Source organism: Antechinus flavipes, chromosome 1 (genome assembly GCF_016432865.1).
Source record: "Antechinus flavipes isolate AdamAnt ecotype Samford, QLD, Australia chromosome 1, AdamAnt_v2, whole genome shotgun sequence".
Classification (NCBI taxonomy): Eukaryota; Metazoa; Chordata; class Mammalia; order Dasyuromorphia; family Dasyuridae; genus Antechinus; species Antechinus flavipes.
Window position 1 is genome coordinate 522523858 of NC_067398.1, and position 26135 is coordinate 522549992.

At 32.4% G+C, this 26135-nt stretch overlaps 1 protein-coding gene across 1 annotated transcript in view; it reads left to right on the top strand.

The window, feature by feature from the left end:
- The window catches only part of LOC127547096 (coiled-coil domain-containing protein 102A-like), a 284787-nt gene that overhangs the window by 93040 nt on the left and 165612 nt on the right, over positions 1-26135 (top strand). The window contains exon 3 of the mRNA XM_051973934.1: positions 7898-8001. Within this exon, the coding sequence (XP_051829894.1) occupies positions 7898-8001 (104 nt within the window). The remainder of the gene's footprint in view (positions 1-7897; positions 8002-26135) is intronic.

A 26135-nucleotide genomic window follows, 5' to 3' on the forward strand; every position in this document is an offset into this window, starting at 1 on the left:
AATTGAAATGTTGCTTCAGACACTTACAAGCTGTTTGACTCTGGGTAAGCAAATTTCAATCTTCCCATCTCTAAAATGAGAATAAGAATATCACCTATTTTGCAGGGTTATTAAGAAGATTAAGAAGACTTGAAATAAAATTTATAAATAAATTTCCAATCTAAGCATGATATGAATATTAGGTATTATTAATTTTAAATTTTGTAGTGTTATAAATTTAAAACTCTAATGGATCAAAAACTCATTTCATCTATATCTCTCATTTTACATTAGATGAGCTTCACATAGATACTAAGTTCCAGGAGCAAGATTAGAACCTAGGACTTTTGAATGAAATTTTCAAGATCTTTCACTCTATCATACTGACTAATAATGCCTTGTTTTCTAATATTCAAAGTCATTTTAGTTGGTGTAACAGATTCAATCCCTAGCTTGATCACCAAGAAGTTATATGAACTAAGATTTTCACACTTCTAATTCACCATTTCACTCTCCTCTCTCAGTCTGTTTTCTTTGATAAACAAAGATTAGATAAGGTGACCTCACATTTAAAAGTCCTATAATATTATTACTTATTTTATCCTATGAATGATTCTGTAATATAATCAGTCGCATATAAATAAATAGAATATTTATAAATAAGTATTTGAATTAAAGAAAATAATATTTAAATAAATAGAAGAAACAAAAGAAATTAAGAAAGTGCTCAGCACTGCATTAATTTTATTTTATTTTATTTTATTTTTTTTCTTGTATAACTTTTTTTTTAATTTTTTATTTAATAATTACATTATATTGACACTCGTTTCTGTTCCGATTTTTTTCCCCCTCCCTCCCTCCACCCCCTCCCCTAGATGGCAAGCAGTCCTTTATATGTTGGATATGTTGCAGTATATCCTAGATACAATATATGTTTGCAGAACCGAACAGTTCTCTTGTTGCGTAGGGAGAATTGGATTCAGAAGGTATAAATAATCCGGGAAGAAAAACAAAAATGCAGATAGTTCACATTCGTTTCCCAGTGTTCTTTCTTTGGGTGTAGCTGCTTTTGTCCGTCATTTATCAATTGAAACTCAGGTCTCTTTGTCAAAGAAATCCACTTCCATCAAAATATGTCCTCATACAATATCGTTGTCGAAGTGTATAATGATCTCCTGGTTCTGCTCATTTCACTTAGCATCAGTTCATGTAAGTCTCGCCAGTCCTCTCTGTATTCATCCTGCTGGTCATTTCTTACAGAACAATAATATTCCATAACATTCATATACCACAATATACCCAGCCACTCTCCAATTGATGGGCATCCATTCATTTTCCAGTTTCTAGCCACTACAAACAGGGCTGCTACAAACATTTTGGCACATACAGGTCCCTTTCCCTTCTTTAGTATTTCTTTGGGATATAAGCCCAATAGAAACACTGCTGGATCAAAGGGTATGCACAATTTGATAATTTTTTGGGCATAATTCCAGATTGCTCTCCAGAATGGTTGGATTCGTTCACAACTCCACCAACAATGCATTAGTGTCCCAGTTTTCCCGCATCCCCTCCAACATTCATCATTATTTTTTCCTGTCATCTTAGCCAATCTGACAGGTGTGTAGTGGTATCTCAGAGTTGTCTTAATTTGCATTTCTCTGATCAATAATGATTTGGAACACTCTTTCATATGAGTGGTAATAGTTTCAATCTCATCCTCTGAAAATTGTCTGTTCATATCCTTTGACCATTTATCAATTGGAGAATGGCTTGATTTCTTATAAATTTGAGTCAGTTCTCTATATATTTTGGAAATGAGGCCTTTATCAGAACCTTTAACTGTGAAAATGTTTTCCCAGTTTGTTGCTTCCCTTCTAATCTTGTTTGCATTAGTTTTATTTGTACAAAAGCTTTTTAATTTGATGTAATCGAAATTTTCTATTCTGTGATCAGTAATGGTCTCTAGTTCATCTTTGGTCACAAATTTCTTTCTCCTCCACAAGTCTGAGAGATAAACTATTCTATGTTCCTCTAATTTATTTATAGTCTCGTTCTTTATGCCTAGGTCATAGACCCATTTTGATCTTATCTTAGTATATGGTGTTAAGTGTGGGTCCATGACTAATTTCTGCCATACTAATTTCCAATTATCCCAGCAGTTTTTATCAAATAATGAATTCTTTTCCCAGACGTTAGGGGCTTTGGGTTTGTCAAACACTAGATTGCTATAATTGACTATTCTGTCTTGTGAGCCTAGCCTTTTCCACTGATCCACTAATCTATTTCTTAGCCAATACCAAATGGTTTTGGTGACTGCTGCTTTATAATATAATTTTAGATCAGGTACAGCTAGGCCACCTTCATTTGATTTTTTTTTCATTAATTCCCTTGAGATTCTCAACTTTTTATTGTTCCATATGAATTTTGTTGTTATTTTTTCTAGATCAATAAAATATTTTCTTGGAAGTCTGATTGGTATAGCACTAAATAAATAGATTAGTTTAGGGAGTATTGTCATCTTTATTATGTTCGCTCGGCCGATCCAAGAGCACTTAATATTTTTCCAATTATTTAAGTCTGACTTTATTTGTGTGGAGACTTTTTTATAATTTTGCTCATATAATTCCTGACTTTCCTTTGGTAGATAGATTCCCAAATATTTTATGGTATCAACAGTTATTCTGAATGGAATTTCTCTTTGTATCTCTTGCTGTTGGGTTTTGTTGGTGATGTATAAAAATGCTGAGGATTTATGGGGATTTATTTTGTAGCCAGCTACTTTGCTAAAATTATGAATTATTTCCAATAGCTTTTTGGTAGAATCTCTGGGGTTCTCTAGGTATACCATCATATCATCTGCAAAGAGTGATAGTTTGGTTTCCTCATTGCCTACTCTAATTCCTTTTATATCTTTCTCGACTCTTATTGCCGAGGCTAGTGTTTCTAATACGATATTAAATAATAATGGTGATAGTGGGCAGCCTTGCTTCACTCCAGATCTTACTGGGAAAGGTTCTAGTTTTTCCCCATTGCATATGATGCTTACTGATGGTTTTAAATATATGCTCCTGACTATTTTAAGGAAAAGTCCATTTATTCCTATGCTCTCAAGTGTTTTTATTAGGAATGGATGTTGGATTTTATCAAATGCTTTTTCTGCATCTATTGAGATGATCATGTGGTTTTTGTTTGTTTGGTTATTGATATAGTCAATTATGCTAATAGTTTTCCTAATATTGAACCAGCCCTGCATTCCTGGTATAAATCCTACTTGGTCATAGTGTATTATCCTGGTGACAATTTTCTGTAATCTTTTTGCTAATATTTTATTTAAGATTTTAGCATCAATATTCATTAGGGAGATTGGTCTATAATTTTCTTTCTCTGTTTTCAGCCTACCTGGTTTAGGTATCAGTATCATATCTGTGTTATAAAAGGAGTTTGGTAGGACTCCTTCAATCCCTATTTTTTCAAATAGTTTATATAACATTGGAGTTAATTGTTCTTTAAATGTTTGGTAGAATTCACATGTAAATCCATCTGGTCCTGGGGATTTTTTCTTAGGGAGTTGATTGATAGTTTGTTCTATTTCTTTTTCTGAGATGGGACTGTTTAGGATATTTACTTCTTCCTCTGTTAGTTTGGGCAAGCTGTATTTTTGGAGGTATTTTTCTATTTCATTTAAGTTGTCGAATTTATTGGCATAAAGTTGGGCAAAGTAACTCCTAATTATTGCTCTAATTTCCTCTTCGTTAGTGGTGAGTTCTCCCTTTTCATTTTTAAGACTAACAATTTGATTTTCCTCTTTCCTTTTTTTAATCAGATTTACTAAGGGTTTGTCTATTTTGTTGGTTTTTTCATAGAACCAACTCTTAGTTTTATTAATCAATTCAATAGTTTTTTTACTTTCAATTTTATTGATCTCACCTTTTACTTTTAGAATTTCAAGTTTAGTGTTTGACTGGGGGTTTTTAATTTGTTCCTTTTCTAGCATTTTTAATTGCAAACCCAATTCATTGACCTTCTCTTTCTCTATTTTATACAAATAGGCCTCTAGAGATATGAAATTTCCCCTTATTACCGCTTTGGCTGTATCCCATACATTTTGGTATGATGTCTCATTATTATCGTTTTCTTGGGTGAAGTTATTAATTATGTCTATGATTTGCTGTTTCACCCAATCATTCTTTAGTATGAGATTATTTAGTTTCCAATTATTTTTTGGTCTACTTCCCCCTGCTTTTTTGTTGAATGTAATTTTCATTGCATCATGGTCTGAAAAGGATGCATTTACTATTTCTGCCTTACTACATTTGAGTTTGAGGTTTTTATGTCCTAATATATGGTCAATTTTTGTATAGGTTCCATGAACTGCTGAAAAGAAAGTGTATTCCTTTCTGTCTCCATTACATTTTCTCCAGAGATCTATCATATCTAACTTTTCTAGTATTCTATTTACCTCTTTGACTTCTTTCTTATTTATTTTGTGGTTTGATTTATCTAATTCTGAGAGTGCAAGGTTAAGATCTCCCACTATTATAGTTTTACTGTCTATTTCTTCTTGCAGCTCTCTTAGTTTCTCTTTTAAGAATTTAGATGCTACCCCACTTGGTGCATATATGTTTAATATAGATAGTGCTTCATTATCCATGCTACCCTTTAGCAAGATATAGTGTCCTTCCTTATCTCTTTTAATTAGGTCAATTTTTGCTTTAGCTTGATCTGAGATCAGGATGGCTACCCCTGCTTTTTTGACTTCACCTGAAGCATAGTAGATTTTGCTCCAACCTTTTACCTTTAACCTGCATGTATCTCCCCGCTTCAGGTGTGTTTCCTGTAAACAACATATTGTAGGATTCTGGCTTTTAATCCATTCTGCTAACCGCTTCCTCTTTATGGGGGAGTTTACCCCATTCACGTTTATGGTTAGAATGACCAATTCTGTATTACTTGCCATCTTGTTAACCCCGGTTTATGCTTTCCTCCCTTCTTTCCCCTTTCCCCCCTTCCAAGTATTAAGCTTGTGAGCCCCCCTTGCTTCTCACAGCCCTCCCTTTTTAGTGTCCCTCCCCCCGCCTTAGAGTTCCTCCCCCATCTTACCCCTTTCCCTCCCAGTTCCCGTATTCCCTTCCGCTTAGCTTATTCTTTCCCTTTCCACTTTTCCCTTCTCACTTTTCAATGAGATGGGAGAAGTTTCGCCATAGATTGAATATGTTTTAAGATTTTTCACTTAAAGCCAATTCTGAAGGCAGTAAGATACCCACTATATTCATCCCCCTCCATTCTTTCTCTCAGATATAATAGGTTTCCTATGCCTCTTCATGAGATGTACTACCCCCACTTTACCCTTTTTCTGGTACAATGTCCTTTCCACATCAATTTCTAGAACAAGGTATACATGTATTCTTTATACATCTATATAGTCAAAATATAGTTCCCAAGATTAATCTTTACCTTTTTAGATTTCTCTTGAGTTCTATATTTGTAGATCAAACTTTTTGTTAAGTTCTGGTTTTTTCATCAGAAATAGATGAAATTCGCTTACTTCGTTGAATGTCCATCTTCTTCCCTGGAAAAAAGATGCTCATTCTCGCTGGGTAAGTTATTTTTGGTTGCATACCAAGTTCCTTAGCCTTTCGGAATATCATATTCCAGGCCCTTCGATCTTTTAATGTGGATGCTGCCAGATCCTGGGTGATCCTTATTGTGGCTCCTTGATACTTGAATTGGGTTTTTCTAGCCGCTTGCAATATTTTTTCTTTCATCTGAGGGTTCTGGCATTTGGCCACTATATTCCTTGGTGTTTTGATTTTAGGATCCCTTTCAGTGGGTGATCGATGAATCCTTTCAATGTTTATTTTTTCCTCTGTTCCTATGACTTCTGGGCAGTTCTCTTTGATAATTTCCTGGAAGACAGTGTCCAGGCTCTTTTTTTCATCATGTTTTTCTGGGAGTCCAATGATTCTCAGATTGTCTCTCCTGGATCTGTTTTCCAGGTCTGTTGTCTTCCCCAGAAGGTATTTCACATTTTTCTCCATTGTTTGATTTTTTTGGATTTGCTTGACTGATTCTTCTTGTCTCCTCGAGTCATTCAATTCCACTTGTTCAATTCTGATTTTCAGTGAAGTATTCTCTTCACTCACTTTTTTAAAATCTTTCTCTAATTGTCCCATTGAGTTCTTTTGTTCTGTGGAATTTTTTTCCATTTCGCCAATTTTGTTTTTTAGAGAGCTGTTTTCTGTTTCCAGTTCACTAATCCTATTTTTCAAGGATTTTACTTCTTTATCCACTCTCTCTTTAACTGACTTCTCCAGGCTCTTTTGCCAAGCCTCCCTCTCCTTTTCCCAAGCCTCACTCTGCTTTCCCCATTTTTCTTCTAGCTCCCTTGTGAGAGCCTTTTTAATCACTTCTATGAGGTTCATCTGTGCTGAGGAACAGACAATCTCCTCCTTTGGGGAATCACCTGGGGACTGCCTGTTTTTAGTCTCCTCAGGATTTAGAGTCTGCTCTCTATCTGTGTAGAAGCTGTCAAGGGTTAAAGTCCTCTTCAGCTTCTTGCTCATTCTGTCTATTAATCAGAGACAAACTACCAAAGAAAAACAGAAAAAACTGGAGTCTTTCTTTGGGGGGGGGGGGCTGGGTGTGTTATCGAGCTTCCTCTACAGACTGCAGGGGGCAGCAGTGAGGCACTAGCAGGACTGTGCTGCGCCTGCGCTCTGAGATCCCAGAGCGTGCTGAGTCACTGAGGGGGGGAAGGGGGGGGCGGCCAGGTCCCGAGAGACTCCAGCTGTTTGGGGTTGTATTCTTCAGCCCCGGTGTTTTTAGCTTCTCTGCTGGGCTGTTGACTTGCTGCCGGAGGAAAGTATCCAAACCTGTAGCGAAGCTCTCCCCGCAGAAACGGCTACGATCACTCTCCACCCCCTCTCCAGTCTGCTCCCGTGCTCTCACTGCCGCTGCCCTCCGCCTGCGCCCGATCTAAAACCGCCCCAGCCCTCCAGTAAAGACAGACCTTTCTTGGCGGATCTCAAGGATGGCTTCTCTTGGTAACTATTTGTGGGTTTTTTTCAGTCAAGCATTGATTCAGAGGCTTGTAATGAAGTGGATAGTGAGAGAAAGTGCGGAGCTTATGCAACTGTGAGCCTCCTCTCCGCCATCTTAACCGGAAGTCCCACTGCATTAATTTTAAAATCAGAGGAAAAATAACTTTTTTTTTCATTCCCCCAGATACTGACCATAATTCTTTACCTTAAAAAATTTACATAAGCAAAATCAAGGTGTTTAAAAGATCCCAGGATTTTTTTTTTATTTCAAAGTTAATTTAAAAATAAAATTTGCTTTTGACCTACATGTGCAAAAATGTGTTGGAAAAAAAAAAGGAATGTGAAGATATATCCATCAGTTGGCTGAATAAGTAATTGTGTGTGAAAGTAATAGAATATTATTGTTCTTTAAAAAATGATGAGCAAATTGATTTTAGAAAGGCCTGAAAAGATTTAAATGAACTGATGCTGAATGAAACGAGTAGATACAGGAATACAGTGTACACAATAGCAGCAAAATTGTGTGATAATCAAATATGAAACACTGATTCTTTTCAGTGATTCAATGACCTAAAGCAATCCCAATAAACTTTGGATAGAAAACATCATCTGCATCTAGAGAGAGAACTTTAGAGAATTAATGTAAATCAACACAAAATATGGTCCCCCCCCCTTTTTTTTCTTTTTCTTCTGTTTTCTTTTCTCTCAAGGATTTTCCTTTTTGTTCTTATTTTTCTCTCCTAACACTTTTCATAAAGAAATGTGTATTTAAAAATTAATGAACACATATAACCAGAAAATTAAAGAAAATAACAAGTCTAAAAAAATTCAGTTTTTAGGATCACTTTAAATCAGACATCTCTTTTCTTTGCTTTTAGCTTGATGACTCGCTAAATCACATTCGTAAACTTCAGCGATCTCTGGATGAGGAGATAAAAATGAATGGTAATCTACAAATTCAGCTCAATCATCTACAGAGCAGGTAATGAATATACTATGACATTTTGTTCCTGTGAACTAATTCGTGAAGTTCCAAAAATCTGCTTGTTTACTTCTGGATGTAATTTACTTGCATAAATATTATTTCATAAGCATTATACTTCATAAACTTGAATAAATTAAAGAAGTATATTTATAGACAATCTTGATATATGTTTATTTAATCAAATGTTATAGTGTCAGGATATAATAGTGAATGAATATGATACATAGATTAAAAATGTCTTTGTAATCAGAGGACTATGTTGTCATATGAGGGCTATCTGCCAGTGGCTGCTGGAGGTCTGACTCAGACCTGAGGAATAGATATCTTCATGTGAAAGGATGATGATGATACAAGGAGACTGAGAGGCAGTTGCTGTTCTCTGACCTCTCCACTGAGAGGTAGTTGCATTGTCTGATCTCTCTCCTCTTACCTCTGCCTTATTTCATTCTCAGTCCACAAGCAACACCTGTGTCAGTAAAAGCTGCTTTGCAACTCCTTCAGATGTTATGATTCACAGCTCTGTAGGTTCTCGGAGAATTGACCTGCCTCTATACCTAGGCACAGTCTTTAACAGGACTAGTATGGAAATCTTGACTTTGTCCTTTAGAAATCTCAGTTTCTTTATCTATAAGATGAGAAAATTGGACTAGTTGACTTCTAAAATCCCTGCTATCTCTAAGTTCATGATCACATTTTTATCTAAGATACATATTTGCCTTTCATAGAAAATTTGGAAAACTTTGTTTCCATTTTTCTTGTAGTTAACTTTTTTGTGTGAGGAGGAATGCAAAGTCTTCCATTAAAATTTGTTAGAAAATTAGCTTTCTGTGATTCCAAGTTCTCAAAAAGTTTGGCAGCTCAATATAAAAAGTGTGATCTAAGAGAAATCATACAAGCTATATTTTTTGGGGGGGAGACAAGACAAAAGGAGTTACTTTTGTATTATAATGATTTGAATTTATCAGCTGGAAAGTACAGGTATTACTATCACTACCAAGATACAGGCTTTGGTCACTCATCATTTTAGCAATGACTGATTTGTTTTGCATAAGCATGTATTAAAATGTAACTATGTGATATATATATATATATATATAGTATATGTGTGCATGTATATATGTATATATGTATATCTTAGCAATGTAAAGAAAAATAATTTTGAAAGACTTAAGAATTACAGACAAAATAATGAACAATTATATCTGCCAAAATTCTCTGTGAAGTATGTTACTCAATCTCTGAAAGAGAGAGGAGGCTAAAATAGACATTGATCTTTTAACATTATCACTGTGCTGATTTATTTTACTTAACTATAGTTGTTTGTTAATAAGGATGTCTTTCTTTTACTTTGTCATGTGTGAGCAGGGACAGATAGCAATGGTAATACAAAACACACACATGTTCAAAAGGAACTGTTACAAAACAGATTAATAATTTTTATATGCAATCCCTTTTTTCTATCCTATGTATAAATTATACATATAGATGTATATGGGTGTTAATGTATATATAAACATGTAGTATGTGGCATAATGAAAAATAACTTGCAAATTAAAAGATTCTGATGCTTTCACCCTATAGCTATGTGGCCATAAACTAGTCATATCTCTTCTCGTAGGAATGGTGAAACTTTCAAAATCTAGTTCACATGTATATTGTAAGAAAAGTATATGTACACCATGCTGAATTATATGTGCATAATTTTTTTTTACTCTGAAAGTAAATTTATTTTTCTTTGAAAGAAACATTTTTTCCAGTGTAAGTTAAGCTTGATTAAAATTTTTGAGGACAGATTATTTAAAAACAACAAGCAAAAGTTTGGAAAAGGAAGGAAAACACATCACACAGCTCACTTAGAAAGAAGCTTGAATTTTTGCACATGGTGACACCTTTAAGAAAGTAAATATTGTGGCTCTTGTTCATGGATGTTTTCTCTTGTGTATATTGATCAATCAGTCATAAAATAATTGTGCTTCCCTAAATGTCAGATTTTAATAATAAACATGATAAGGAACTCTGGAAAATGATGAAATGTTAAAAAGACAATCATATATTCTCAGATATGAGTAAACATAATTTGATTAAATAACAAAAGTAACATTTGCCCCCATACTTCCACTCCAGTTTAAAACTGTTCTTAAGAATTGAAAAAAATCCCTAAGATTGATGTGAGAAATATTATTTTTTTTTCTTACAAATCAATATTTCTGCATATAACTACTTTGGGGAAAAAAAGAAAAAGAAGAAATAAAAGAAAATTACAACAAAAAGAAAATATTGGAAGCAATGCCAAGTTGGCCATTAAGTTGGCAAAGAAAGGGACTTAACCTGAGTTTTTCCAAATTCCCCTGTAAATAATTTAAGTAATGTTTCAAAATGAATTTCGGTGTGAAAGAACCTACAATAAAAGCAACTAAATGATTGTCCAGCACAAAACAACTTAGAAATTTAATAGTGAAAGTCTCTTGCACTTGGGTGAGAATGGAGCACAGTTCAGTACAGGCTGATGTTCAGCAAGCTGTGGGGGGTGACTGAGTCAGTAGGGTCAGCAGCCTCTGGATTTCTCAGTAGATGGTAAAGGGATAGGAAAATTGGTCAGAACGAAATTATAAGCATTCTTTTACTGGAACTGGGTGTGTGACTGTAGAATTGTCCAAAGATAGACCAAGTTGCAGTCCTGAGTTTCATTCCCTGGGTAGAAAAGGATCACTAACATTCCAATGACTATAGCCAAAAAGAAGCAAAAATCCTACTAATATTTCTAACATTGCAAAGAATACTTGGTGTCACTCACAGACCAGGGCATAAGCCAGGAGAGCAGTGATCACACCTCCTGTTAGACCATATTATCTTTCATATATATATATATCTTTTTATTTACAGGTTATATGCATGGATAATTATACAGCATTGACAATTTCTGAACCTTTTGTTCCAATTTTTCCCCTCTTTCTCCCTATCTCCTCCCCTAGATGGCAGGATGACCAGTAAATGTTAAATATATTAAAGTATAAATTAGATACACAATAAGTATACATGACCAAACTGTTATTTTGCTGTACAAAAAGAATCGGACTCTGAAATATTGTACAATTAACCTGTGAAGGAAATTCAAAATGCAGGCAGGCAAAAATATAGGGATTGGAAATTTAATGTAATGGTTCTTAAACATCTCCCAGAGTTCTTTCGCTGGGTGTAGCTGGTTCAGTTCATTACTGCTTCATTAAAACTGGCTTGGTTCATCTCATTGCTGAAGATGGCCAAGTCCATCAGAATTGATCATCATATAGTATTGTTATTGAAGTATATAATCATCTCCTGGCCCTGCTCGTTTCACTCAGCATCAGTTCATGTAAGTCTGAAATTGTCCTGTTGGTCATTTCTTACCGAATAATAATATACCATAATATTCATATACCACAATTTATTCAGCCATTCTCCACCACTTTCTGGCCATTACAAAGAGACCTGACATAAATATTCTTTCACATACAGGTCCGTTTCTCTTCTTCAAGATTTCTTTGGGATATAAGCCAATAGAAACACTGCTGGATCAAAGCATATGCCCAGTTTGATAACTTTTTTGAGCATAGTTCCAAATTGCTCTCCAGAATGGCTGGATGTATTCATAAATGAGGTGTGAGAGAGTGAGGAAGGATAGAATTTGGAACTCAAACTTCAAAATAAAATAAAGTTATTATTCATGGATTTGTAAAAAAAAAGGAACAATACATATATTTTAAAATAAAATCAATATTTTGTCTTAATGTTTCCTGCTCTGTAGGCTGTTTTGTTTTTATTGCTGTTTAGTTTTGTGTATAAGATAAATTCTCTTTTGTATACAAAAGGATAGGGGGTTATGTAGTTTTTTCTGGTATACTTATCATTGTCATTTTGACCATATCATTTACTTTAGCTTCTGGGGAATTAATTAAATTATGTAAATGGATTAAATTATTTCTAAATCTCCTTCAATGTATATATCAACGATGATGCATTGCTATTTTTTTTACTTGTCCAAATCTATTTTTTCATGTATAGCTATTATATTTTAAGACTTGTAATTTTCAGTAAACTCATTAATAGATTTTATTATTATATATTTTCCTCATATCCTCTTCTAAGAAACTCTAATACTCTTCAATACAGAGCTCAAGTAGTCCCTCACATGTAAATTCTTTCTTAATCTTCTCATTGCTCATGCTTTTCTCCTGAAATTAAATTTAATGTCTTTGTATTTACATCTTTATATGTATTTTTTTTTATCTCTCAGCTAATAAGTTACTTGAGGGACAGGGTTTGTTGATTTTTGCTTTTGTATCTCCACTGATAAAATTGTAATTTAATAAGTGGATGCATATAATTTTACATGTTTATAAATAAAACATGCAATTACCTAGACTGCAGGGAATATATACATATATATATATATATATATATATATATATATATATATATATATATATATATATATATATATGTGTGTGTGTGTGTGTGTGTGTGTGTGTGTGTGTATATATATAATTTTTTCTGTGTGTGTGTGTGTGTGTAGTTATGCCTATATATACATGTATATAGAATTTCAATGTTGGAATCAATATTTAAAAAATCCAAACTTGGAAAAATTGATTACTTTTTAAAATATCCCTAGAATTATTGAATAGTTCCAATAGTCTAAGTAAAGAAAAATGGGGCTTTATAAATCAGTAAGGGTGTTAAAGTATTGATCTTTGGGTAATATTTAGAGATGAATAATTACGAAATATAAAGAATAGTTGTTTATTCATCAATTAAAAAGAAAATTTAATTGGCTGAATACATCTTTCATTTATTTGGGGCTCCTTGCCAGCAATTAAAATATGATTTCCCTAGAAGATGGAAACAATGGTCTTGGTTACATTTCATTCCTGGGAGCTGAATATCCCTAGCCACCTTGTCAAAATTAGTTAATATGTTGTTTATATGTGTGCATGCAAATACATATACATATATGTATATGTTAAAGGAGCTATCATCCTTTTACAATACCTTGTTTTGGATAGAATAAATCCTTTTAACTTATCTTAATGTTCTTCTCATTACATAGATTTTTAAATGTAATATATCACTCTAACCTATATTTTCACATCCTATTAATCTATGGTATCAGTAATGTCAATATTTATTTTAGTGATGTAGATTTCAAACCACCTATTTCTGACAATATTGTTCAGTTTTTTTTCCTGTGTTCATATTAATTTGCTGCAGAAATATACAGAAAATTCAAGCATCCTTATTATTTTCTTTTGACATTTTAAGTTTACTCATCTACACATATATTATCTATAGGCTGTCCCTCATTCTCCTATGATCAATTTGTTTTTCATATATTATTCTGGTAACATTTTTTTACAGTTCTTATGTATAATATTTTATATCCAACTTATATTCTCTATATACTTCTCCATTGTCTGATGAATATCATACAATTGATTTAAATGGAGTAGTTTTTATCATTTCCTTATTCAATTTAGGATCCTTAAGAGCAATGATTGTGCTGCTTTTTATATATGCATCACCAGCCCATGATGTATTCAATTGTTTGTTTTTCAGCAAGCTAAGTAAAATTACTTTTAAACAAACATATTAAAGTGTATAAATTAAACAGAAAATAAAAATCAAAGAATGGGAAAATTCATGGGAATAAAACCAAATTGCATAAATATACAATGAAAACATGAAGACTAGGCATAAGAATTATAGGAAGAATAAATAGGAATTATATATACTTTTGTGTACTCACAGTACAGCAGAGTAGAAACAATTAAAAAGTGCATATTATAATATCATTTCAATAGATGACAAAATGTAATGTTGAAGGTGTGATTTTTTGCAGATCCACCAGACAGTGAAGTACAGAGAAGCATTAAATTTATATTCAAAGAGGTGTTTGTGAAAAAATGATTCACCATGATAAGGATAGTTTAGAAGGCTTGAGAAAGAAGGTTACAAAGTTTATAAAAGCAATCTACTACTTACCATATTGCTCAGAATTTCATTCATTCACTTATATTCAATAATGAATATTATAAACATACTTTTTTTGTCTTCAGTTTTAGCCAGGACATTAAAAAATAAGAGACAAGATGGAAAATTTATGTGAAGCGGTGATATAAAACAGAATAAGTTTTTTTATTATAATAAGAGAAATGGATAATTAGGGGATATAAGTATATACAAATTTTATGAATAAGATCTTGAAATTGTATTTATGTCCAGAAATAACAAAGATGAAATGCATTTTTAAAAATGTAAATCTGTTTTTTTTATTTTCAAAACATATGCATAGTTTTCAAAATTCACCTTTGCAAACTTTTTGTTTCCTCCTTATTCTTTACCCTTTTGTTAGACAGCAAGTAATCCAATATTTGTTAAACTTGTGCAATTCTTCTATACATATTTCTACAAGTGTCATTCTGCACAAGAAAAATCTAATCAAAAAGAAAAAAAAATGAGAAAAACAAAATGCAAGCAAACTATAACAAATAAGTGAAAATACTATGTTGTGATTTATAAAGTCCTCATAGTCCACTTTCTGGATGCAGATGGCTCTCTCCATCACACCACCATTGAAACTGTCCTTAATCACCCCACTATTGAAAATATCCACATCCATCTGAATTGCTCATCTTATAAACTTTTTGTTGTTGTGTTCTACTCACTTTTATTCTACTCACTTTACTTAGCATCAGTTTATATAAGCCTCTTCAGGCCTTTTTGAAATCATGCTGCTGTTTATCTCTTAAAGAACAATAACACTCCATACCATTCATACATCATAACTTATTCAACCATTCTCCGACTAATGAGCATGCAATTAGTTTCCACTTCATTGCCACTATCAAAGGGATTACTATGAACATTCTTGCACATGTGAGTCATTTTCCCTTTTATATGATCTCTTTTGGATACAGATCCAGTAGAGAAAATTTTAGATCAAAGGGTGTGCATAGTTTGATAGCCCTTTGGGCATAGTCCATATTGCTCTTCAGAATGGTTGGATAAGTTCATTCCTCCACCAATGATGTAGTAGTGTGGATTTTAAAGAAGACATTGTTGTTGTTGTTGTTGTTGTTGTTTTTAAATATAAAATATTTTTGACTGTAGAATATGGACTAGTTCCCTGGAGGGCTTCAGGGTCAGGCAGAGTCAGGACAAATTAAAGTCCTTGGTCTTTAGGGGGAAAAGTAAAGGAGGCAGGCAAGCTGCCATGAGGCTTGCTAAAGCTGTCTCCTGGATTCTGGAGTCCACAGTCTCCAGCCTTTTTCCTCCTCATCCTGCTGCCAATTGACTCTCCCTTCTCCTCACCCCTTCTCCAATCATTGCCTATGATTATCTTGCTACTAAATATTCAGCAAGCACCAAAACTGAGGAGAGTGATGATCCAGATATATGCTAATAAAGCCATTGTCTCACATCAAATAGGTAATTAGCCTTAAGTGCTCTGCATTCTCAGATTCAAATACACTTATTCAGAGTTTCAGTCTTCTACATTTGACTATCCATGTAAAAATACCATTGAGAATTGTATTTATCCATCCATTCTATTTATTTTGAAAGTGATCATTCTAGGTTCTAAATTCACTCTTATAGATTCCTTGCAAATATGAATCTTTTCTTCCAAAATCCTGTATCTTCATCAGTACCTAAAAGAGAAGTCTAAAACCAATATATATTATGTAATGAGTATTCAAAAAGAACACAGTTTCCATAAATAATTTAACTCAGTGGGATGAATTCTACCAGCAATCGTAATATTCTTTAATTTTGATTGTTGTGGCCAAGAAAACTGTTAAAAATAGCCTGCTTCTATAGTTAGGTATAGGAGAAGTATATTCAGAACACAAATATCTGAATTTGAATTCCATACAAATAACAAAGTTATTTGCTCTTTGTGATACTTTGGAAATCAATTAACTTTTCATAACCTCAGTTTTTCATTCTGTAAAAATATCATTTTTGGACTAGGTGATATCTAAGATCATTTCTAGTTCTGCAATTCAAATATTCTTGAACTTTTTAAGTAATTTATTAATTCTGATATATCCTTTATTTTAAGTGGTACAAACAGACAAGTACTTTAAAGACAAACCTCAGGAAAATCTTGTACATCATTCATGATTTTTTTTTTCAATAGATAAACTGTGCTATAGCAACAACACGATAATCAATTGTAATGAACTTAGATCTTTTCTACAATGAGGTGATTAATATCAATTGAAATAGACTTGTGAAGAAGAGAGCCCTCTCCACCCAGAGAGAGGACTATGGGGACTGAATGTGGATCATAACATAGCAATTACATCTTTTGTTTTTGTTGTTTGCTTGCTTTTTTTCCTTTCTCATGTTTTTTTTTTCCTTTTGGTTTGATTTTTCTTGTGCAGCGTGATAAATGTAGAAATGTGTTTAGAAAAAGTGTACATATTTAACGTATATTGGATTGCTTGCTGACTAGGGAAGGGGGGAGATGGGAAGGCAGAGAGAAAAAATTGGAACATAAGATTTTCAAAGTTGAATGTTTAAAACTATCTTTGCATTTATTTTGAAAAATTAAAAAAAATATTACCCCCCCAAATGGATAACCTAGGCTAAAATAGAATAAATGATCAAATCTAAATAGAAACAACATTTTATAAGTATAGCAGCAACCCCAAATAGATTGTGGAAAAGTTATATCCAGACCAAAAACATCACATTGGCAGTAGTTAGAAAGACATTTTAGTAACTATATCAGGGTAGAGGGGACAGAAAAAAATTATCTCTGTTCTATGACTGCCAGTGGCAATTATTATTATCAAGAAGAACAGAAAATTAAGTTCCTTAAACTATATTTATGCACTGATGCTTAAGAAATTCTTGCTGTAGAAATTGCTTTAAGAAGTTTTTTACTCTATAAAATTAACCTTTAAAAATGTCAAACATTTAAAAATGCTTAGATTGAAATTGGTTAAAAGTAGAGGGGTTTAATAAATACTATGAATTGTTATAGCTTGACCTTTCCTTAAAATAAAATTACTTTTAATTCATCATGTTTTGCTGGGTATCAATTCTGAGACATGATGCTTTAGTTAATACTGACAAATAATTTCAAATTATATAATCTCAGAGAAATGAAGAAAGCTACAAAGAAAGCATGAATAATTTAGGCAAGATAATTACACCAATAATTTGAATCAATGTGAGAAAGATGCACAGTATTCTGCTGAAACCCATAGTTAAGCTTTGTAGTCAATAAAGTATTAAGAATATATAATCCATGTTCATAAAGTCCTTTTAAACTCATTTAATCTCATGTTCATGAAAACTGAATTAATGATATAAAGAAAGAAAAATAAATTCATGCATATTGTTTAAAATCCTCCTATTTACATAGCAATTGTCAGGATATTTTGAAAACCAGTGAATTCTATGAAACACTTTATGTTTACCTTTAAAAATGTGTTTTTCCAATATTGGGGTTTAAAATAAATGAAATAACTTCTGTATTAGACATATGAATATATGAGTGTTTCATCATCAATGACTATCACTTTTTGTCACCTTTAATTTAATCTTTGTACTTTGATCAAAATTTTCATTTTTGCAATGCAATATCACAAAAGGATTATTTTCAGTTTCTTACAATAAAAAGAAAAACAATATTCACCTTTTGAATCAGTGCATTATATTTGGATCCCATTGTTCACCTTCTGCAACTAACTCCCTCCCTTGAGCTGTTTTCTAACCTTATTTTCACTTCTCTGAAGTCCTATGAATTGGTGTTCTCTTTCTATTTCATCCCTTTTCTACTTGCAGGTTTTTTTTTTTTTTTTTTTTTTTTTTTTTGGCTTTCTCCAGTCTGGCATTCCCACTTTGCAGTAGCAGTCAGTACTTCACAGGTATGATTTCAACTTTCTGCTCCCCAGTTCTAACTTATCTGACGAAAAACAAATAAGAATACAAAAAACCTCTTATTTCCTATTCTGGCAGTGTCTTTTGTCCTCAAAGAAGGAAGGTTTTTTTTTTTTTTATGTTTAAATTGCATGTATTCTTTTTTCACATTTGCAGTTTCTTTTTCTTTCCTTGAATTACAGTATTCTATACCACCATTCTTACATTATTGAAAAACTCCTTTTTGTGTCAAACCATGTAGAAACTGGACTTTTAAATTTACAAATGTTATTTACATATTGTCAACTAGCACATAATTTCACACCCTCACCCCCAAGTCTATTGGCTGAAGCTGCAACTGCAGTTGTTATAGGTCAATGAAATGTTAATAGGCCTTTAACAGTTTGAATTGACAACTCACAAAAATTTATGTTGCAACAATAAAATAAAATTTTAAAATAAATAAGGAATAAAGCTCCTTTTTACTGCAGAGTCTTAGACTGAATCTATATGACTTTCCTTGTTGTCTTTAGAGAAACCATCATGAATTATTGAGGGTGATATTGTGTAAAATTTCCTGAAGGCTATCTGGCCAACAATGTATTGTTTTAATTCTCTAAGATATATTCTATCCAGATATATTAACAAGCTGCCTGAGTGACAGTGAGTTTAACTCCATTCCATTACTGACTTTTTAGATTACTCCTGTTAATTTTTGTATATCTCAAGTGACACTAGAATGAAAATACAAAATGTAGATTATCATTTACTATCATTATTAGTAAGTATGCATACACACACACACAAACACACACACACACACACACACACACACACACACACACACACACCCTGAAGTAGTTTGCAGTTATAGGTGTTGGCAATAGATTTTTTTAAAGTATATCCTATGAAATATTTTGTTCACATTTATAAGGCAGGCATGGTGAGTGATCTAAATAATACTATCTTTCTTTCTTTCTTTCTTTGGCAGTTGGGATTATGTGACTTGCCCAGTGTCACACAGCTAGGAAGTATTAAGTGGCTGAATCTAGAACTGAACTCAGGTCCTCCTGACTTCTGGGCTAGCACTCTATCCACTGCACCATCTCACTGCTCCATATTATCTTAATTTAGCAGATGAAGAAAGTGACTCTCAAAAGTTTAGTGACATTTCCAGAGTCCCCAAAATAGCTACCTACTGTTGGAGTCTGAATTTCTAACATATCATATGTCTTAAACCCTGAGTGCTTTACACTGCCTTCAATATTTAAATTCTTAGAATCAATCTTGAGTACAATACTGAAGTAGTAACAAGTCTATGAACAAAGTAAATGTATTTTTGAGATAGTATATCATAGTGCATATATATATATATATATATATATATATATATTATATATATATATATATATATATATTGTTTGGACTTTAGGTTTCTGTTTAAAAAACATTTCCTATTCTCTCTTCATAGTCTTTCTCTGTCTCTGTCTCTGTGTCTCTATCTCCATTGCTGTCTTCATTGTCTCAGTCTCTATCTCTTTGTCTTTTTGTCTATCTCTAATTTCTATTTATTTTCTGTGTAATACTACAATAACCATCTAATTGATATTCTTCTAACCAATTTCTCTGTCTTACAGATGTCTTACTTGATGATTCTAAAGCAAGAGTTTCTATTCTAAAGAAGCTATACTAGCTTCCCTTTGCCTGTGAGTCAAAATAATAGTTTCATTTTAGGGTCCTTCTTCAATAAAATCAAATAAGATAATGGTAACTATAGCCACACATTTGCATGGCAGTTTCCTTCTTTTGCCTTAAGTATTTTGCATACATTATATAATATGATTTTCATAAAAATAAAACAAAAAAAAATCAGTGATTAGACAGAATATAGTACTCCTATTGAATTGCAAATTTCATAAAAAAAGAAGCTCAGCAGGATTAAAGAATGTTTGCAAAATGATAGTATTTAAGTTGAATGTTCATCTTGCAATGTCATAAAAGTTAATTTTCTGTTCTTTTCATCCCTTTCAATAGTTCAACTGCCATGATTCCTCATGCTTAGTCTCTAACCTAAAGAGATCAATCTGCATTAAATAAGTTCTTGGTTCTTTGAGGTCTACTCCAAAAGTTTTTTTTTTAAATATTTAGTATTTTATTTTCCTCAGTACATGTAAAAACAATTTTAACTTTTTTTTAAAGTCTGAGTTCTAAATTCTTTCCCTTTCTTACTCCCCACACCTTTCACTGAGAAAGCAAGAAATACTGTCATAAATATCCACACCTTTCTATACCCCACCTATTATTATTTCCTCCCTCCTTATTTCTAATGTCTTTGGATCAGTTTATCTTCTGTACTTCATTGATACAGCATAATTACTCTTTTTTATCTTTTCCTAAACAGTTTTGCCTTTTAGAGTAAGATCAAATTCAACTCTGTCCCAATATTTCTTTTAAGCTGCTAAATTGCTAAGATAAATGGTTTTTGTTTTCATGTAAAATAATATAAAATAATTCTTCCTTATTGAATGCATTGAAGTTAATCTTTTTATGTTGGTTCTTATATATTAAAGTTTGTATTGAGTTTAAAGTTAGTCAATATAAAAAAATCCTGAAAATCTGCAAATTCATTGGATGCCCATTTTTTCATTGAATCTTGTTAGTTTTGCTGGATAAATATTTTAGTTCAATGTTAGAATCCTTACAAGCTGTTAAGTCATTAGAATTGATAGAGACAATAATTATCTAATTTAGCATGGTTCAGTATGATTGATCTGATCTTACAAGGAGATGTTATGGGTCAGAACTTGAAACAAGGTATACATAAATCCATCAATATGGGAGGGATAATTATTGTCTCTATCAATTCTAATGAATTAACAGCTTGTAAGGATTCTAATAGCTCAAGACCTAGTTCTTTTGATTTTCTATATGTATGTGTGTGTGTGTGTGTGTGTGTGTGTGTGTATACATATACATATATACACACACAGAGGGGTTGAAGGGAGGGAGAGAATTGCAGAATCTGTGGTCTTGGTAAATTAATTTACAATTAAAATTGTAACTGCAGCAAAATTGAATTTTGTTGTTGATGCTGTTGTTGATGATTGTAGAATTTTCTCTGGTCTGGATTTTTTTTTTGAAATTTAGAAATAATATTCCTTTGTGTTTCCTCATAAAATCTCGTTGAGGTGGCGATTGGTTCATTTTTTTCTCTTTTTATTTTTTCCTTTTTATTCTATCACTTCAAGATAATATTCTGTGGTAACATTTTGTATTATTTTACTTTTTAAAGGATTTTTTTTCCTTCTGTGAATTTTTGTGTCTATTTCCATTTCTTCAGTTCTGTTTGTCTTAGCATTCTTCTCCTCACCGAAATTGAGTATTTTCTTTACCATTTGATCTATTCTATTTTTATTTATTAAAGTTTTTTTTTTTAATTTTTCAAAACATATGCAAGGACAATACTTCAGCATTATCACTTGCAAAGCCTTGTGTTCCAATTTTCTGTCACCCCCTCCCCTCCCCTAGATGGCAAGTAATCAATTATATGTTAAACATGATACAAATATATGTTAAGTCCAATATATGCATACATAGTTATACAATTATCTTGTCACATAAGAAAAATAAAATGAACCCCCCCAAAAAAAATGAGAAACAAAATAAAATGCAAACAAACAACAACAAAAAGAGTGAAAAGGCTATGTTGTGAACCCCACTAAGTTTCCATGGTGCTCTTTCTGGGTGTAGATGGCTTTCTTCCTCACTAAACTATTGGAACTAATCTGAATCATCTCACTATTGAAGAGAATCATGACCATCAGAAGTGATCATCATATAATCTTGTTGTAACCATGTATAGTAATCTCCTGGTTCTGCTCATTTCACTTAGCATCAGTTCATGTAAGTCTCTCCAGGCCTCTCTAAAATCATTTTGCTTGTTCTTTCTTATTGAACATAATATTCCAATTGCGTGAAACAACAAATCATAGACATAATTAACAACTTCACCCAAGAAAATGACAATAATGAGACATCATACCAAAATGTGTGGGATACAGCCAAAGTGGTAATAAGAGGAAATTTTATATCTCCAGAGGTCTACTTACATAAAATAGAGAAAGAGAAGGTCAATGAATTGGGATTGAAAATAAAAATGCTAGAAAAGGAACAAATTAAAAACCTCCAGTTAAACACTAAACTTGAAATTCTAAAAATAAAAGGAGAGATTAATAAAATTGAAAGTAAAAAAAAAACCTATTGAATTAATTAATAAAACTATGAGTCGGTTCTATGAAAAACCAACAAAATAGATAAACCCTTAGTAAATCTGATTTTTAAAATGAAAGAAGAAAATCAAATTGTTAGTCTTAAAAATGAAATGGGAGAACTCACTACTAATGAAGAAGAAATTAGAGCAACAATTAGTAATTGCTTTGCCCATCTTTATGCCAATAAATTCAATAACTTAAATGAAATGGAAGAATACCTTGAAAAATATACTTGCCCAAATTAACAGAGGAAGAAGTAAATTGTTTAAACACTCCCATCTCAGAAAAAGAAATAGAACAAGCTATTATTCAACTTTCTAAGAGAAAATCTCCAAGACCAGATGGATTTACATGGGAATTCTACCAAAGGTTTAAAGAGCAATTAGCTCCAATGATTTCTAAACTATTGGAAAAAATAGGGAATGAAGGAGTCCTACCAAATTCCTTTTATGACACAGACATGGTACTGATATCTGAACCAGGTAAGTTGAAAATAGAGAAAGAAAATTATAGACCAATCTCCCTAATGAATATCAATGCTAAAATCTTAAATAAAATATTAGCAAAAAGATTACAGAAAATCATCTCCAGGATAATACACCACAATCAAGGAGGATATAAATCAGGAATGCAGCGCTAGTTCAATATTAGGAAAACTATCAGTATAATTGGCCATATTAATAACCAAATTAACAAAAACCCTATGATCATCTCAATCGATGCAGAAAAAGCATTTGATAAAATCCAAAATCCATTCCTAATAAAAACACTTGAGAGGACAGGAATAAATGGACTTTTCCTTAAAATAGTCAGGAGCATATATTTAAAACCATCAGTAAGCATCATATATAATGAAGATAAACTGGAACCTTTCCCAGTAAGATCAGGAGTGAAACAAGGTTGCCCACTATCACCATTATTATTCAGTATTGTATTAGAAATGTTAACATTGGCAATAAGAGTTGAGAAAGAGTTTAAAGGAATTAGAGTAAGCAATGAGGAAACCAAACTATCACTCTTTGAAGATGATATGATGGTATACTTAGAGAACTCTGGAGATTCTACTAAAAAGCTATTAGAACTAATTCACAATTTTAGCAAAATTTCAGGATACAAAATAAATCCATATAAATCCTCAGCATTTCTATACATCACCAACAAAATCCAACAACAAGAGATACAAAGAGAAATTCCATTCAGAATAACTGTGGATAGCATAAAATATTTGGGAATCTATCTACCAAAGGAAAGTCAGGAATTATATGAGCAAAATTACAAAATACTTTCCACACAAATAAAGTCAGATTTAAATAACTGGAAAAATATTAAGTGCTCTTGGATAGGCTGAGTGAATATAATAAAGATGACAATACTCCCTAAACTAATCTATTTATTTAGTGCTATGCCAATCAAACTCCCAAGAAACTATTTTATTGACCTAGAAAAAATAACAACAAAATTCATATGGAAGAACAAAAGGTCGTGACCAATGATGAACTAGAGATCATTATTGATCACAAAATAGAAAATTTTGATTATATCAAATTAAAAAGCCTTTGTACAAACAAAACTAATGCAAACAAGATTAGAAGAGAAGCAACAAACTAGGGACACATTTTTATAGTTAGAGGTGCTGATAAAGGCCTCATTTCCAAAATATATAGAGAATTGACTCTAATTTATGAGAAATCAAGCTATTCTCCAATTGACAAATGGTCAAAGGATATAAATAGACAATTTTCAGATGATGAAATTGAAACTATTTCCACTCATATGAAAGAGAGTTCCAAATCACTGTTGATCAGAGAAATGGAAATTAAGACAACTCTGAGATACCTCTACACACTTGTCAGATTGGCTAAGATGACAGCAAAAAATAATGATGAATGTTGGAGGGGATGTGGGAAACCTGGGACACTGAAGCATTGTTGGTGGAGTTGTGAATGAATCCAACCACTCTGAAGAGCAATCTGGAAAGTTATCAAACTGTGCATACTCTTTGATCAATCAGTGTTATTACTTATATCCCAAAGAAATACTAAAGAAAGGAAAGGGACCTGTATGTGTCTAAATGTTTGTGGCAGTCCTTTTTGGGGTGGCTAGAAACTGGAAAATGAATGCGTGCCCATCAATTGGAGAATAATTGGATAAATTGTGGTATATGAATGTTATGGGATATTATTGTTCTGTAAGAAATGACCAGCAGGATGAATACAGAGAGGCTTGGAAAGACTCACATGAACCAATGCTGAGTGAAATGAGCAGAACCAAGAGATCATTATATACTTCAACAACAATACTGTATAAAGATGCATTCTGATGGAAATGGATATCTTCAACAAAGAGAAGATCTAATTCAGTTGCCATTAATTAATGATGGACAGAATCAGCTACAGCCAGAGAAGGAACACTGGGAAATGAGTGTGAATGGTTAAATTTTTGTTTTATTTTTTCTCACGTTATTTTTACCTTCTGAATCCAATTCTTCCTGTGCGACAAGAGAACTGTTCAGTTCTGCACACATATATTATATCTAGGATATACTATAACATATTTAACATGTATAAGATTGCTTGCCATCTGGGGGAAGGGATGGAGTGAGGGAAGGGAAAAATCAGAACAGAAGTGAGTGCAAGGGATAATATAAAAAATTACCCATCCATATGTACTGTCAATAAAAAGTTATAATAATAAAAAAGAAAAATAATATTCCATAACATTCATATACCATAACTTATTGACCCAATATGCAATTGATTGTCATCTACTTAGTTTCTAGTTTTTGTTTTGTTTTGTTTTGTTTTGTTTTTGTCATTACAAAAAGGTTGCCACAAACATTTTTGCAATCTGTGTCTCTTTTCCTCTTTTAAGGTTTCTTTAGGATACAAGCCCAGTAGAAACACTAAAAGATCAAAGGTTATGCACAGTTTGATAGCTCGGGCATAATTCCAAATTGCTCTCCAGAATGGTTGGATCTGTTCACAGCTCCGCCAGCAATGTACTAGTATCCCTGTTTTCCAACATCCCCTTCAACATTTGTTATTATTTTTACTTGCCATTTTAGCCAATCTGAGAGGTGTGTAGTGGTATGTAAAAATTATCTTAATTTGTATTTCCCTGATCAATAGTGATTCAGAACAGCTTTTCATACAACTAGAAATAGTTTCAATTTCTTCATCTGAAAATTGTTCATGTCCTTTGACCATTTATCAATTCAAGAATGGCTTGAATTCTTATACATTTGATTCAATTCTCTATATATTTTAGAAATGAGGTCTTTATAAGAATATTTGAATAAAAAAATGTTTTCCCAGTTTATAGCTTCCCTTCTAATCTTGTCTACATTCATTTTGTTTGTTAAAAAAAAAAACAACTTTTCAACTTAATATAATCAAAAATATTTATTTTGTGATCAATAATGATCTCCAGTTATTTTTTGATCACGCATTCCTTCCTCCTCAATAGATCCTAGAAGTATACTATCCTATGGTCTTTTAATTTTTTATAATATCAGTCTTTATGTCTAGATCATGAGGCTATTTTGACCTTATCTTGGTATAGGGTGTTAGGTGTAGGTCAATGCCCAGTTTCTGCCATATCAGTTTACAATTTTCCCTATGGTTTTTGTTAAGTAGTGAATTCTTATCCAAAAAGGTGGAGTCTTTGGGATTGTTAAACACTACATTGCTATAATCATTGGTTATTTTGTCCTGTGAACCTAACCTGTTCCACTGACCGATTGCTCTATTTCTTGGCCATTACCAAATGGTTTTGATGACCATTGCTTTGTAATATAGTTTTAGATCTGGTAGAGGTAGACCACCTTCATTTGCATTTTTTTTTCATTAATTCCCTTAAAATTCTTGACCTTCTTTTCTTCCAGATGAATTTTGTTGGGAATTTTTTTTTTTTAGATCTGTAAAATAGTGTCTTAGGAGTTTGATTGCTATA